The 14,382-nt window shown below is 37.8% G+C and overlaps 2 protein-coding genes across 5 annotated transcripts in view; both read right to left on the bottom strand.

Annotated features, from left to right (window-relative positions):
* Positions 1–14,382, bottom strand: part of Nca (neurocalcin homolog) — a 238,737-nt gene that overhangs the window by 23,469 nt on the left and 200,886 nt on the right. The window lies entirely within an intron of this gene.
* The window catches only part of LOC110828465 (neuronal calcium sensor 2), a 231,238-nt gene that overhangs the window by 15,966 nt on the left and 200,890 nt on the right, over positions 1–14,382 (bottom strand). For 2 of the 3 annotated variants that reach the window (XM_087347271.1, XM_022061216.2), the window contains one exon: positions 228–356. In XM_087347271.1, coding sequence (XP_087203397.1) covers positions 228–356 — 129 coding nt within the window. Of the gene's footprint in view, positions 1–227; positions 357–2,110; positions 2,168–14,382 lie in introns of those variants that run through there. The other variant, XM_087347272.1, reaches the window with a different exon arrangement.

Here is a 14,382-nt window from a genome sequence, read left to right on the forward strand (position 1 = left end):
TACTTTCAATAGCTCATTCCGTCAAGAGTTCTGAACCTGTGTTGTAGACCTCTAATAACATATTTCATTTCAATATTACTGTTTGTCACTCTGTGAAATCCGTTGACATCATAAATAATAAACGTTCATGTTACTATTTATTCACTTGAAATTTTCTGGAGGTAAATAAATATAGCTGAAGCTTTGCATGTAAGTGTGCACAGCGTATTAGTAAGTATATAACCAACCTGAACTATTTTCGTCATTTCTTCAATGTCTATTACCCCATTACCATCCACGTCATACATGCGAAATGCCCATTTCAGTTTCTCTTCTGGTGAACCCGAGGATGTCACATCTATGGCCAACAAAAACTCCTGGAAAATGAAGGCAAATTGTTATAAGTGTAAAAGTGTTGCACCTTTTATCATAGATTACTGCCTTTTACAAAAACATAAATAATGTGCGGAATTAATGTTCACACTGTCAGTCAGCTATGGCAATGCAGATTCATTAGTACTGAATTGTGGGGGCTGGCCCCACCAAACTATCAATGATAACCAATGAGATGTCAATTAAAAGTAAAAAAAATAATAATTGTTTAACAAACATAAACATGACAGTATTGACACCAAATTTTTGGCTGATAAAGGACTTTGAACATAACCACAAAAGTGCTTGATATTTTTTAACTGTAACTTTCACACACACGGTTTGCCACTTTCTAAGCGTTTATCGAACAACATGTTTCGGTTGCATCCGACCATCTTCAGGTTCGACATGTCTACGTAATAAATGCACTGGCATCATAAACTGAGATTTACTGTCATTATTGGTTATGTATAAAACTGACATAAAATGTTTTTAAGATACAATGTCATAAGCAACTGAACTTCTGAAATGTTTAAAATTTCTTTTTAAAATCTTTATAAAATTTCAGTGGCACTAGTTGAGACTTGGAATGGTGGTGTCTTGTATCATCTAGCTGTGCTACTAAAGTTTTATAATTTTTAAAAAGTTTTAAACATTTTAGAAGTATATTGATTGCTTTTAGAAACCATTTTGTCTCAATTTTGGATTAAACCAATAACGACGGTCAATCTTGATTTTTTATCCCGAAGATAGTCGCATGCAACTAAAACATCTAGTTTGATAAACATTTAAAAAATGGCACACAGTGTGTGTGAATATGACGTATCTTAAGAATATAACACACCAGAACGCTGCATTAAAAAACACAAAACTTGGACCGATAATGTTTACAGGGCAGCCTTCCTCATTATCTGAGTGTCTATTAGTCTCATAAAGCAATTTCTAAGATTTCTAGACATATTAACTGCAATGACAACCTTGAAGATGTCTTCTTGGTTGCTACGCCGTGTAGTCTGGTAGAAATTTACAGCCGTAAAAACCTCAAATCCTTAGTGACAAACTTGATGACTAGGTATTCTAGTATTCCTTTACACGAAGTCCGAAGTACATTTTAGATATATTCCAATAAATATAAACTGTGAGTAGATCAAACAATATTTAACGTTATAGCAAAGGGAGTGTGTATTATGGGTTCCATCGAAACTTTCAAATATCTGCCATAATCAATGTAACTACAGAACGAAATATAATTTTTTCTACTAATGAATATATGGGAAGGTTTTTCCACAGAAAACTATTGAGTTCTGCTTGGCTAATTACAGAGTACGACCAAAAACCAAGATCGTAGATTTAAAATGCAGATCGGCGCACCAATGTTTGCTTTCCTCTCGTTGTTGCCCAGTTCTGACAGCAATCTTACGGCCGACCGAGCCCTCGCTTACAAGAAGAGTCGAGCCAAATCCGCGATTCCATCAGTAACGAAGCCAATGAGTCAGCAAATCCTACATACGGTTTCCTACGCGAATAAACACAAACCTTCAGGGGGGAAAAACAACAACTTCAGTTTCGTTTCAACTTGCATGTATCTGCTAGGAGAAAAGTCCGGGCGAGGTGGGAAGCAGCGCTGTGTGATCGTTGCACGGTAATGAAGCATGATCCACACACACGCATCTACCAACAGGTTCCTCTAAGTCGTCACGCTACTAGATTCTTCCAAGAAGAATGTAATTATCGAGGCGAGTTCTTATTTTCGACTTACAAGAAACTTCTAAGCACGCCTATAGCTGAGCGGAAGGCTAGTAGGTTCTGCAACTTCGTCGAATATTATTGTCCGTCGAGGACGAGAACTGACTCGACCATCAAACAGAAGTATCCCATCTGCGCAGGCGCACAAGCGTTCTAATACGCTGTATAGAAACATCGGCTGACTCTCAGCTATCCATTAGTTTTCTACCTTTCTAGTGTTTCGTCTCATTCTTCTGCTTTTAATATTTCACACTTTACATAGTACATAGGATTAAGTATATTGGTCGGGCCAATGGCAACACAACCACAGTACTAAATATCATGCAAATTGCTTCAATGGTGGGAACATTTTTAGTATGGGGCAATATTTTAGGACAACATTCTGCATAACGCCACGTCTTCAAGATCGAGTAAAGGTGAAGTAAAATTATTTCAATCCAGAAATAAAACAGTATTTAAACATTCGCAGGGAGAAAAAAAAGGAAGGCAAACAAAATTAAGGCCGAGTGGAATATCCGAAAATTATGTACAAATTCATATTCATCGTCCTGATGACGGAGGCAGTATGACCTCTGAAACGTTGGTTAACATCGACCAGACTACACAGCGCAACAACCCAGAAGACAGAAATCTTCATACTCACCGCTGTGAGAACCTCAAGTCTTACATATGTACAAATACCTTGCGGTGGTGTAAAATATTTCCAAGCTCAAATTACATAAGGACCTCACGTGTGGCATATCTACTAATCAATCGAGCTGAGTGATTCTTTATTCAAACTGTAAACTGAATGGTCGATCGGTGTAGGGTTCACGGACTCTCACTAATCAGAAAATTCTTGTGCATCTAACAGACTACCGCACGATAGGCAACTGTCTTGAAAGAACATGATTCTCATAACGTTAAAATATCTCCCTGCCTGTTCAAACAAGACGCCCTGTATATGTATGTGCGTTCCACTCCACGGAACTACTTCACTCCACGAACCGTTAACGCAAACAAAATCCTCTTGAGACGCTCTAGAAGCGAACATGTAAAAGACATGGGTACGGTCTGCTGGAAAATGCACGTGATTTGAGGTTCTCAAGGCGGTGAATATGTCGACAGTGGTCTCCTGGGTCGTAACGCTGTTATCCTGTAGGCGGTTACCAACGTTTCGGATGAATATATCGCCTTAATCTTCAGGGTAAAAGTGAAAACTAAGGCGATACGTTCCTCCGAATTATTTGCTAAACACCTACACAATCAATAATTTATCTAAATATTCCAAGTTCCTTCAACCTCTAAAAATACAGTTTGACGCAAGAAGTTAGCTCTGTGTAGCAGACTACATTTCGCTCTATATAGTCACCTGATTTTCTTTTATAACAACGTATTTACAACAGTAAAATGCGGTTCTATACTTCTAAACGCAAGACTGTCGTACACCAACATATTTCGCTATTAATGTTTATTTAACTCATTGATATTTTACATGATTCACACTCGATCCAGAGCCATTTAAATCAACAAAGGCGCACCTAGGCACGAACACACGCAGACAAATTATCAGTAATTTACAAAATAAGCGTGCGTTAATTTAGTACATCTTCTGGCAGTAATCACTAATAGCTTAATTCGGGAACCACTGCTTATTTTATACCACAAGATCCATTACGAAAACCGAAATGGCCTCATAGCACAATGATCATGGTAGTAATCCGTATGTAACAAAAATGGCAGTCCTACGATTTCACATAAACAGGTAATAGACTAATTTCCCTGTGCAAGTGACCCTCAGCGACAGAAACAAGAACACAGATAGATCCATGTCCCAAAATCGATCATACACGAAAATAAACGACCCTCCAGCAAGAAACAATAACTTAACCTACAACATCAAATTATGATGTGGAGGTTTAATTATCAATTTAATCTCCCCACGACAGCATTCAGTCTCAAGATGGCCAATTGAAAACGCTTTTTTTTTAAAAAAAGTATGACGCGTAGACTATGCACATATCATAAAACATGTCATAATGTCGACAACACAGTCTATTATAAAAAATCTAAAGGCTGACTTACCATTTTTTTATAATTTAATTAAATTAGTAGAAAAGGCTCCTCAAAAACAAAAAGGAAACTAGTTTGTATCGCGTATCGCCATACCTTCTAAAATATGCTTAACAGTAGCAGCACTTGTAAAATGTAACATTATGTCACCTAGCGTCATTACTGAGAACATGGTTCGTTACAAATAAAACATGCACATAATCAATCATAAATCGCATTCCAATTAATATATTCAACAATAATACGGTCATTTCGGTAACGACACCTCTGAATGTCTAACATCTTGCATCCTACCTTCGTTTCTCGAGGAAAAAAATCACGTATCAGGTCACCATGCTGTCAGTCTGTCTGTCTGTCTCTCCTTTCGGCGTTTGAACTCATACATCGATTTTCATGAAATTTGGTACTAATGACCACTCTTGGCCATACCAATCCTGTAGTTTTACATTCCATACAATCAACAGTAGGCTGTAATAACACGGTTGAGGCGCAAACAAATGAGGTGGCAGCGACAGTGGAGCTACTCGATAAGTAGTCGTGACAAGATATGTGGTAATAAACCTTCCAAAAATACGCGACTTCTGTACAGGTAATATTCTTTTTGTAGAATTACGACATGTTGATTGTGGTTTCAGTCTGATGGTAATAACTAATGGGCCACTGAAGGTAAAATACAGAATTCTACAGGGACACAGATTACAAACATTCCTACAAATTGTGTACATAATACTGATTTTAAGTCGGCATTTCCATCCACGGAAAAATGCGAAATTTTATGGTTATATCCAGTGACTACTCAAGGACAAACAGATTCAGTATACTTTGATCTTACTAAAGCTTTTGACTTAGTTCCTCATAATATTCTTTTTGGTAAACTTAGAAACTTTGGACTATCATCCAGTTATGTTGATTGGTTCCATAGTTATCTTTCTGACAGGCAATCCTTTGTTCGTGTCTCTGGAACTCTTTCGTATCCTTATCGTGTTAAGTGTGGAGTGCCTCAGGGTTCCACCCTAGGCCCCTTACTTTTTAATATATTTATTAATGACATCTGCGAGTCCATACATAATTCACAGTGCCTTTTATTTGCTGATGACTTAAAGATGTATCGGAGTATTAGGGATGTTGATGACTGCAAACTGTTGCAGGACGACATCCATTCAGTGCAAAATTGGTGTCTTGTGAATGGGATGCAACTTAATTTAAGTAAAACGACTGTTATATCGTTCACCCGGAAGACAAACAGTATTTACTTTAATTACAAATTGTGTAACAACCTGGTGGCACGCTCCCATTGTGTTAAAGATCTCGGTGTTCTACTGGACTGTAAGCTTTATTTTCACCAGCATATTAACTATATATTCTCACAAAGCTTAAAAATGCTAGGTTTGATTCGGTACATTACTTCTTCCTTCTTCACTGTTGACAGCCTTTTGGTCTTGTACAGTGCCTTAGTCCGTTCTAAAATTGAGTATGCTTCCGTTGTTTGGAACTCTATTACTAATACTGATTCCTTTAAACTTGAAAGGATTCAAAGAAAATTTGTAGCTCTATGTTACGCTAGATTCTTTAATGACGTTTGTGCCTATAATTATGATGATATATTAGTCAGATTAAATTCTTTATCGTTGCATTTAAGGAGGAAGCTTTTGGATGCGCTTTTCCTCATCAATGTTTTTAAAGGCAAAATTAGTTGCTCATCTGTTTTTGATACAGTTAGTCTCTGCATACCCACTAGGTCTATCAGAGACTACTCTACGTTTACTGTACAACGTAATTTCAAGGCCAGTCCCTCTGCCAGATGTGTTTCTGGTGCCAATGCAGTCTGCAGGAGCATCGACATCTTTAAAAAAGATCGTGTTTTGCTTACTGAGGTCAGTCAGCTTTTTAAACAATAATCATTGTTTTTTATTGTTTATTTAGTATAATGTTTTATTTTGTGTGTTGTTTGTCCAAAATTGAACTGATTTTAATTTAATTTTTAATTTACTTATCCATAACATTTAGCTCATTTACTTATTAATTATTTTGCCATATCAATATTGTACAGTTATGTTTTCAGTTCTTTGTTTGTTTGCTTTTGTATTGTAATGTTTGTATTGTTGTTAGTGCTTGGCTGTTATTGGCCGTTTCGGCTGTTGTCAAGCACTTTAATAAATGAATTGAATTGAATTGAATAATATTTAACCTAGGCAGAATATATATTAAGTAACAAGTTCTATTGAAAATGAAAAATAATAATGACGACGATTAATAATCAGTAATTATAAGTAACGTATATGTAAGCGCATATAACGAAAGCTTAATTAAAGTGTGATTGGCTAAAATTTCTTTACAGGCGTATATTCTTATTGTATTTACACAGGAAAAGGCTAAAACAAAAGACAAACAATGGAATAATGTATGTTACAAAAATCATTAAGTTCTCGTTGACTGTGCAGCGTTTTAAATTTTCTGACTCGTCCGTAGAATTGCTTACTTGGTAGAAGGGCCCCGAGGGTCTCCGAATAACCTGAACTATGAAGTGAGACAATTAACAGAAGTTAGTGAAACAACACCCCTGTTACCACAACACATATTTAAAATTAAAATGTCTTGACAAAGAAAATACAAGTAAGACAGCATGACTGCTGTGCAAGTATGTAATGGGAGGAATAATTATGTTTGTGCAGACATTCTGAGTTAGTGATGCTGCATGGTTATTTCAAAGTTGTGAGGAAATGATAATCCTACCATATAAGTTCATTCCAACTCTAAGCAAGTGGGCACATGAGCACATTTCTTTAAACTAATAAAGCGGCCGAAACACAGTGTTCAGTCACCTCACAAATTCTCAAACAAACCCCCACTGATAGCGTCCAACTGTGTTTCAAATGATGAATCAATGTCGTAGCTGGGTTCCATTTCATTTATGGTAGTCGTACAAAATCGGACGAAACATGAACGCAAGGGAGCAAATAAAGAAGAAAAAGCAAAGTGAGACAAAGTAAATAATGAAAAACAAAGAAAATAAAGCAGTGGACAAATACTCCATTTTATCCATATCTTATGGTATTTAATCTTGTGAGTTTTTTCTAGTTTTCTATTGTTTATTGTTTTTTAGTATTAATGAATTGAATTATTATATTACTTAGACATATTATTTAGCCCATTTACTTGAGAATTATCACTCAATAAAGGAACTGATTTTTATTATTATTATTATGGTACATGTATATATTTAGTTTCATTTGTTTGATTTTGTATTTGTAATGTTATACTTATTATTATCGAAATGAATATAATTATTGTATTATATTTCATCGTGGTTGTTCAGTGCTTGACTGTTATTGGCCTTATCTGGATGTTGTCAAGCACTTAAATAAATGAATTGAATAATTATAATATTGTAGATTTGTGGCGCTTGTAGTTGTTAAAATAAAGAACTGAATCGAATTATTCCCCCCAATTAGATGTTTTTTCCCGGCGCCACTGATATGTGTACCAAAGACGATATTTCGTTTCATAAACATTATTTAGGCCTATAATTAAACTTTCTTTTATCTTTTATTTGTCCATATTCTGCAGGTTTCATATTGCACTTATGTACCGTATTTACTTTTGTTCGTTAATGTTATTTGTTGATCTGATTTTTTATTAATGCCGTTCCTCACATTTCCGCATTTCTGAAATCAGTAACTTGATATCTGAAAACTTTCTGAATCTTTTTATTAAATTTTTCGACTTATACCCCCTTACTCTAGCACCGGCCATACATTCATATGGATTCTCTCATTATGTGTAGTTACGGATTATATTTCCTATCAGCAGGGTACAGAATAAATTTATATACAAATGAGAACGTAGCAACGTAACAACAAAAGAGCTGGCAAAAATAGAAATCAGTGATTTCTTGTTTGCGTGACAGACTTCGTGGCTCTACTATTCGTAATTTTATTCAAGATTAATTTTCAGGTTGATCCCTTCACTACAAAATAACATTTCTAACTGCCACAACAAGAAAAAAAAAACTACACGGTGTCCTGAAAACACGTATGCATGCATTCAATACATGAAATTTCTACATTTTAATAAACTAAACCATAACACACGTCAGCACTGGTATTTAGTGAATTACAGAATTTAGTGTAGATGTTCAAAACGAACACTGTTAGCTTTGTGGCACAGTTTACAGCGGTGAGCAATTCACTTGACAAACGGCCATCAAATTTGCCTCTGGGACAACTGCAAAACACCCTGCAATTTCTTGCCCGAGCTCTAGAAGTGTCGCTGGCTTCGTGCTGTACAACGCGTCCTTCAAGTAACCCCACAAGAAAAAGTCACTGAGTGTGGTATTCAACAGATCCCCCGCGGGAAAGGCGTAAAAATAGGCCCTGATATCACGATGGTAATGTGGGGGGAGGGTGGCGTGTTGCTGATACCACAAAACTATACCCTACAGATATCGAGACACACATTCGAAAGACTGCAAATTTAGCTGCATCCGGTTTTACCTTTTATTTAATTCAAGATACTGTCTTTCTGAATGAGCCGGGATAGCTCAGTCAGTATAGTGACTAGCTACGGGCTGGACGGCCGGGGTTCGATCCCCGACGGGGGCAGAGGATTTCTCCTCTAGCCTCTGCGTCCAGACCGGCTCTGGGGCCCACCCAGCCTCCTCTACAATGGGTACCGGGGTTCTTTCTCGGGGGTAAAGCCGGCCGGGGCGTGATGCTGACCACTCACCCCCATCTAGTGCCGAGGTCAAGGAAGGGAGGAGCTATACCTCCTCTCACCCCAAACGCCTACATGGCGTATAGTGGGACAAACTTTACTTTACTTTACTGTCTTTCTGAGGACGTATCAATCGTGGGAAATTTAGAAGCCAACATTTTTAATGTTTCTAACAAAAAAAAACTACAACCGAAAATGACAAATACTATTTCTTAACAATTTTTTCGGGGGGGGGGGGGGGGGGAATCTTCGGAGAAGAATTAGAAGAAAAGGGCGCAGCATTTCTCTGACCAGCTGAGCGACTAGCAATTTTTACGTGATGAACTCTATCACATGGAGATATAATATCCCATTAATAACCCTGTTGAGGAAGGGGGGTGTTGGCGTTGATCACAGATGACTGGTTGCAAGTTATGTCGTCACTGTTGTGAACATAGGTAAGTTAGGTGACATTCCAGTATCTTACGGCTAAGAATACAAAAATGGCTGTCAATGGAAACATCGGTCAATATCAACCCGACTACACAGTGCAACGTGCAAGAAGAAAGCCACATTCAGAAGCATGTTGCATAGAATATCCTCATGGATGTCTGAAGTGAAATTCAAATTCCCAAATGATATGATTGTGTCCAATTTAGGTTATTTAATAAAATGTGTGGTAAAAATTAATAAACTTCCCAAACTTTTGATGGTCAAGTTCGACAGAATACAAAATAATTGAAAACGTAAAGTTTAAATCAATCCAAGCTCCATTTTAATCCAACTTTCAGACTTAGAGAAACAGTACAGTAGTGGTGGTCTTGTAGCAATACCATAAAACCTACTAACAGGTCTCGAAATAGCATCTCAACAATTCCACAACTTATTACAATAAAAAAACTTCTTGGACATTATCTATCGTCTAAGTTTTAACAAAAATTACGATTCGGAGACTAATATGTCTTTGTCATCGACTGAGCCCAATAGACCAAGTTTTACTCGACGACGGAGACAGATTCCAGTTTCCGAAACGTCGTTTTCATTAACATTTAGACGATGGACATTATCCAACAAGTTTGCGATTGCAACATTCCACCATCGTCACAACGTTCAGATTTAATTTACGTAAATTAAGTCCCGCAAAAGACCTACGAACACACCAGGACGTCATACACAGAATTCGACACGCAGACCTCCAGATATGGAATGAAATGCACTGGGAAGTGACACAGTCATTCGTTTGTCTCTGGCAGACACACGAACCTAAAATATGTACTCGTATATGGAAATGTGCTACAAGGTTAGCAAGGGGCACGCGCACAAGAGGCGTGCTGATTTTTTTCAGCAGTTTCCTTGTTAATTACGTGTGAAGCTTGAACCCTTACGTTAAGGGAAGAACAGATTGACAATGTTCGAGGGCAGGGTGCTGAGTGCATACGGAAGACGAGAAATGCTTATAAAATGTTGGCTGGAAGTCTAGAAGTAGATGGAAGGACGAACCGGTGGTTGGCGGATGTGCACTGGATTAATTTGACTCAGGACAAGAACAGATGAAGGACTCCTGTAAACACAGTACTGAACTTCCGGTTCTAAAAAAATTCGGGGAGTATCTTAATTAGTTAAACGTCCTACTAGCTTCTCAAGGACTCCACTCCACAGAGTTAATTTTCTTTGTTAATAACTCTTACGAGTATTTGGGAAAATTTTGTTTGCTTCAGTAATTTCCACTTTCAGCTGTGAACATAAAGTTTTCCAGGCTACGTGTCTAGCTTAAATATGTAATTTGGCATACGCCTCCCAAACAGGGCACAGAGACACCTGCCTCCATTAACATTCCTACCTATTGCATACGCAAAGCGGCAGAGCAAATACTGACTTAGTAGCCTCCAAACACAAACGACACCTGGTACGATTATGTGCACTAGGCAACTGCCACGATCAATACCGCACATAAATAATTTACATGACAAAACTATGCACCCATTCCTAGATTTACGAACGTAATACGTTCTATGAAAACTTTTCGCAAGGTGAATATTCGTGATTCGAAAATAAAATTCCCATTCATTTAAACGTAAGAAATTATGACTTGCTCCTAACTCCCAGAAATATTACCAACTTGTTTGATACTAAAGAACTAGAATAATGTTACTTTTTTGTTAGTTATTTCCTATTTAACCCTATAAAGCATGAGCCGGGATAGCTCAGTCAGTATAGTGACTAGCTATGGGCTGGACGGCCGGGGTTCGATCCCCGACGGGGGCAGAGGATCTTTCCTCTAGCCTCTGCGTCCAGACCGGCTCTGGGGCCCACCCAGCCTCCTCTACAATGGGTACCGGGGTCCTTTCCCGGGGGTAAAGCCGGCCGGGGCGTGATGCTGACCACTCACCCCCATCTAGTGCCGGGGTCAAGGAAGAGAGGAGCTATACCTCCACTCACCCCAAACGCCTACATGGCGTATAGTGGGACAAACTTTACTTTACTTTACTTTTTTACCCTATAAAGCACTAGTGAAATGTTAAACCAAACGTTTACATTGTACAGCACTTGCTTTAGTTACAGCATAAACACCAGAGCTTATGTATTCCTCTGCGTTCGTTACTTAAGAAACAGGCGCTAGCCCTCGGATGACGGCTGGTTCTTTGTTGCAGCGAAAATTCGTAAATCGAAGGACAGATGTATTCAAAACGCCACCACAATCTGTATTTTCGGAAGACAAACCTCACACTCTCTGGTAGTGTGATTATTGAAAACATAGTCCAGAAGTTTGAGATAAAGCCCTACACGGAAATTAAATGAAAACAAACGTTACAGCGTACAGTGGACACACGATACTAAAAAGATCGTCTTCTGTCACGTATCACAGATAAGTCTACCTTACTCAAACTCATAGCATATTCTAAATCCTGCTCTATGACAATGCATGTGACGAGTATATTTTGCACAAATTCCGCTATGTATGTGTGTAATGTTAACAGAACATTCCCGATATGACAAGAACATAAGTGCGTTTGAACAGTGCAACATCGAATCTGGAATTTAACAGTTTACAGTTTGGTTTATTCCGCACCAATGTTAAATGTACTATTATTATATGTATAAGATCATTTTCTCTTGGGGGAAATGCGCTGTGTAGTCTGGAAAAAGTACGTCGTAGAAATTTGCAGCCATGAGAACCCAAACATCTCACCTGAGTTATATATTACTTTCTGCGAATGTTGAAAGAATGTAAGTTGACAATATAGTAAATGGTATCCCTAGATAAACCCAAGAGAAGAAAAAACACGTTAGTGGTTTAGCTAATTTCAATATTTACAAACAGAAGGACGTTTACAGGATATGTCAGTGACTGAAGAACGTGTACGACCAGTATTAATAAATGGCATAGTGAAACTTGGCTATTTATAATTCGGATATAAAGTGACAAAGTTTTAATAAAGATACAAAAGTATCCATCTGATTTATTGAATTTTCCTATACGGGAGTTTCCTTTCTCGTAATTTCCTTGACAAAAGACTACTACAACCCATCAGTATAATGAATTCTTCTCGGGCTACCAGCCGTGTCAGGTGGTTCTCGAAACGTTTGTGTTATGTTCATTAAGCCACCTTACACGGCTGGTAGCCCCAGGAAAATTCATTATATAATACTTTTAGTCGCCGTGAAAGCTTCAGATAATACAGCCCATCAATACGTTCAATATTTCGGTAAGATGCCTCACCGATCGGTATATTCCCCTTCAGACATTCAAAACCGGATATCACATACGCGGGCCAAAAGTTTATACGAACAGATAGTATAAAATTATAATGCCAAACACTGCAAAGAATATCTGCCCATATGTACGCATGTGAGGAACGAACATTGTTTCTCTGTATTTTATTCGAAAGAATGTCACGGTAAGGTAGAAAAATCGATAAAGTATAATAAACTTCGATATATCGTAGTAAATACTCGAATTATACAGAGGATTTTAAACTTTTCTTTTCTCACACGTATGAAAAATAAACCCTAGAAATGAATATTACGGCTTTGAAAAGCCGTGTCCTAGGAGCTTTGTTCAGCACGAGATCATGGTAGGGCATGGAAAAAAGGGTGAAAAAAAACGGTCCGTGACTGAATTAATAACGAGTCTCTTGTAGGGCAGCATTTCGATCGATGCATGAGCAGTGCTTGCTTACCTGCCGCCCGCCTCTCTTTCCACCGTGTTTACTGTTCAAATGACATTTCGGGAAGAATATCACAGTGTATATTCCACAGATATATAGGCCCACAAAACGAGAACAATTTGCGGCAAAGCACCCTGGAATAGTGTAACAACTACGAACTAAAGGCACCTACTTCGCTTCACGTAAGGCTATAGAGAGGCTAACGCTAATTTCAACAAAACACGTATGCAAATTAAAGCTCCAGTTCTACGCATTCAACCTCACCTCGAGGTTTCGCACCATTGCCATGTTTGTAATTTGAAAAGGAGTAAAATGAAACAGAAAGTTGCAACCGAAGTAGGCCAAAAAGATCACGTAATACAGAAGGCTTACTGTTATATTACATTCTAGCCTACAAGAATAAGTACTGGAAATAATTCCTGATGATATAACCTCAAATAAACAAATTACTTTGTTTGCCACTGATGATTACATCTTGAGGTCGAAACGCGTTTGGCACTAAGTGTATTTTCAAGTGTAAACAGTTTTGTTTGAATGCATGATTTTATATATCAATACACTGCAAGGTAAGCAACGTTTCAAAATCAAAGTATCAAGTGTTTACCAAGTCTGTAATTATTGATAAGATGGATATAACAGTATAAAATAAGTTGCAGGTCCATAGTTTTTACAACAGGTAGTACACACAGTCACTGCCGCGTTGGCCACAGGAGGAATAGCGGGTGTATTGTTTACCTCGCCTCTCAAACATCGTGGAATCGGATAATGTTCTGCCACTTCATAAAATCACAGGTCCGGATCGTTATTAATGAATTGAGCACATTAAAAAGTACATATTTTGGGCTGGCATGTATTGGCACGATAGCACATTACGGGAGATTTCAGCGTAGGAACGATTTAACAAATCGAAGCGAAAAATTAATTGGCTCTTCGTAACGAAACCATCGGTTACCTCGCCTACAACGACAGGGAAGTGATAAATGACTCGTGGTACGTACTAAACCCGAAGTTTTAAAAATGTCCTTGATTTAGGGGGAAACTTAACATACGAGGTCGAAAATATCATGAAGGCCCCTATATTTTATTCGATATTGAACACCAACTTCAAGTGGTTTACCTAAACCTATAAAACAAGTATTGAGAATATTTTCCTCACTTTACAAAGAAACCTTAATCCGAAACATTTTTCGAATCGATCAATATTTGGAAAGTTACGCTCGATATGTACGCCGAAAGTATCCTTTACTATTACAGTCAGAAATAAATTTTATCAAAATGGGTTAAGTGATTCCTGAATTGTTAAAGGAATATCGGATGGTAGACAGAACAGCGAAGGTAATTAGCGCATCTTTGCAACATTTCGTTGGGAACG

This window comes from Zootermopsis nevadensis, unplaced genomic scaffold (genome assembly GCF_977971745.1).
Source record: "Zootermopsis nevadensis isolate Lab colony 2312 unplaced genomic scaffold, Znev_1.0 Znev_ptg000011l, whole genome shotgun sequence".
Lineage (NCBI taxonomy): Eukaryota > Metazoa > Arthropoda > Insecta > Blattodea > Termopsidae > Zootermopsis > Zootermopsis nevadensis.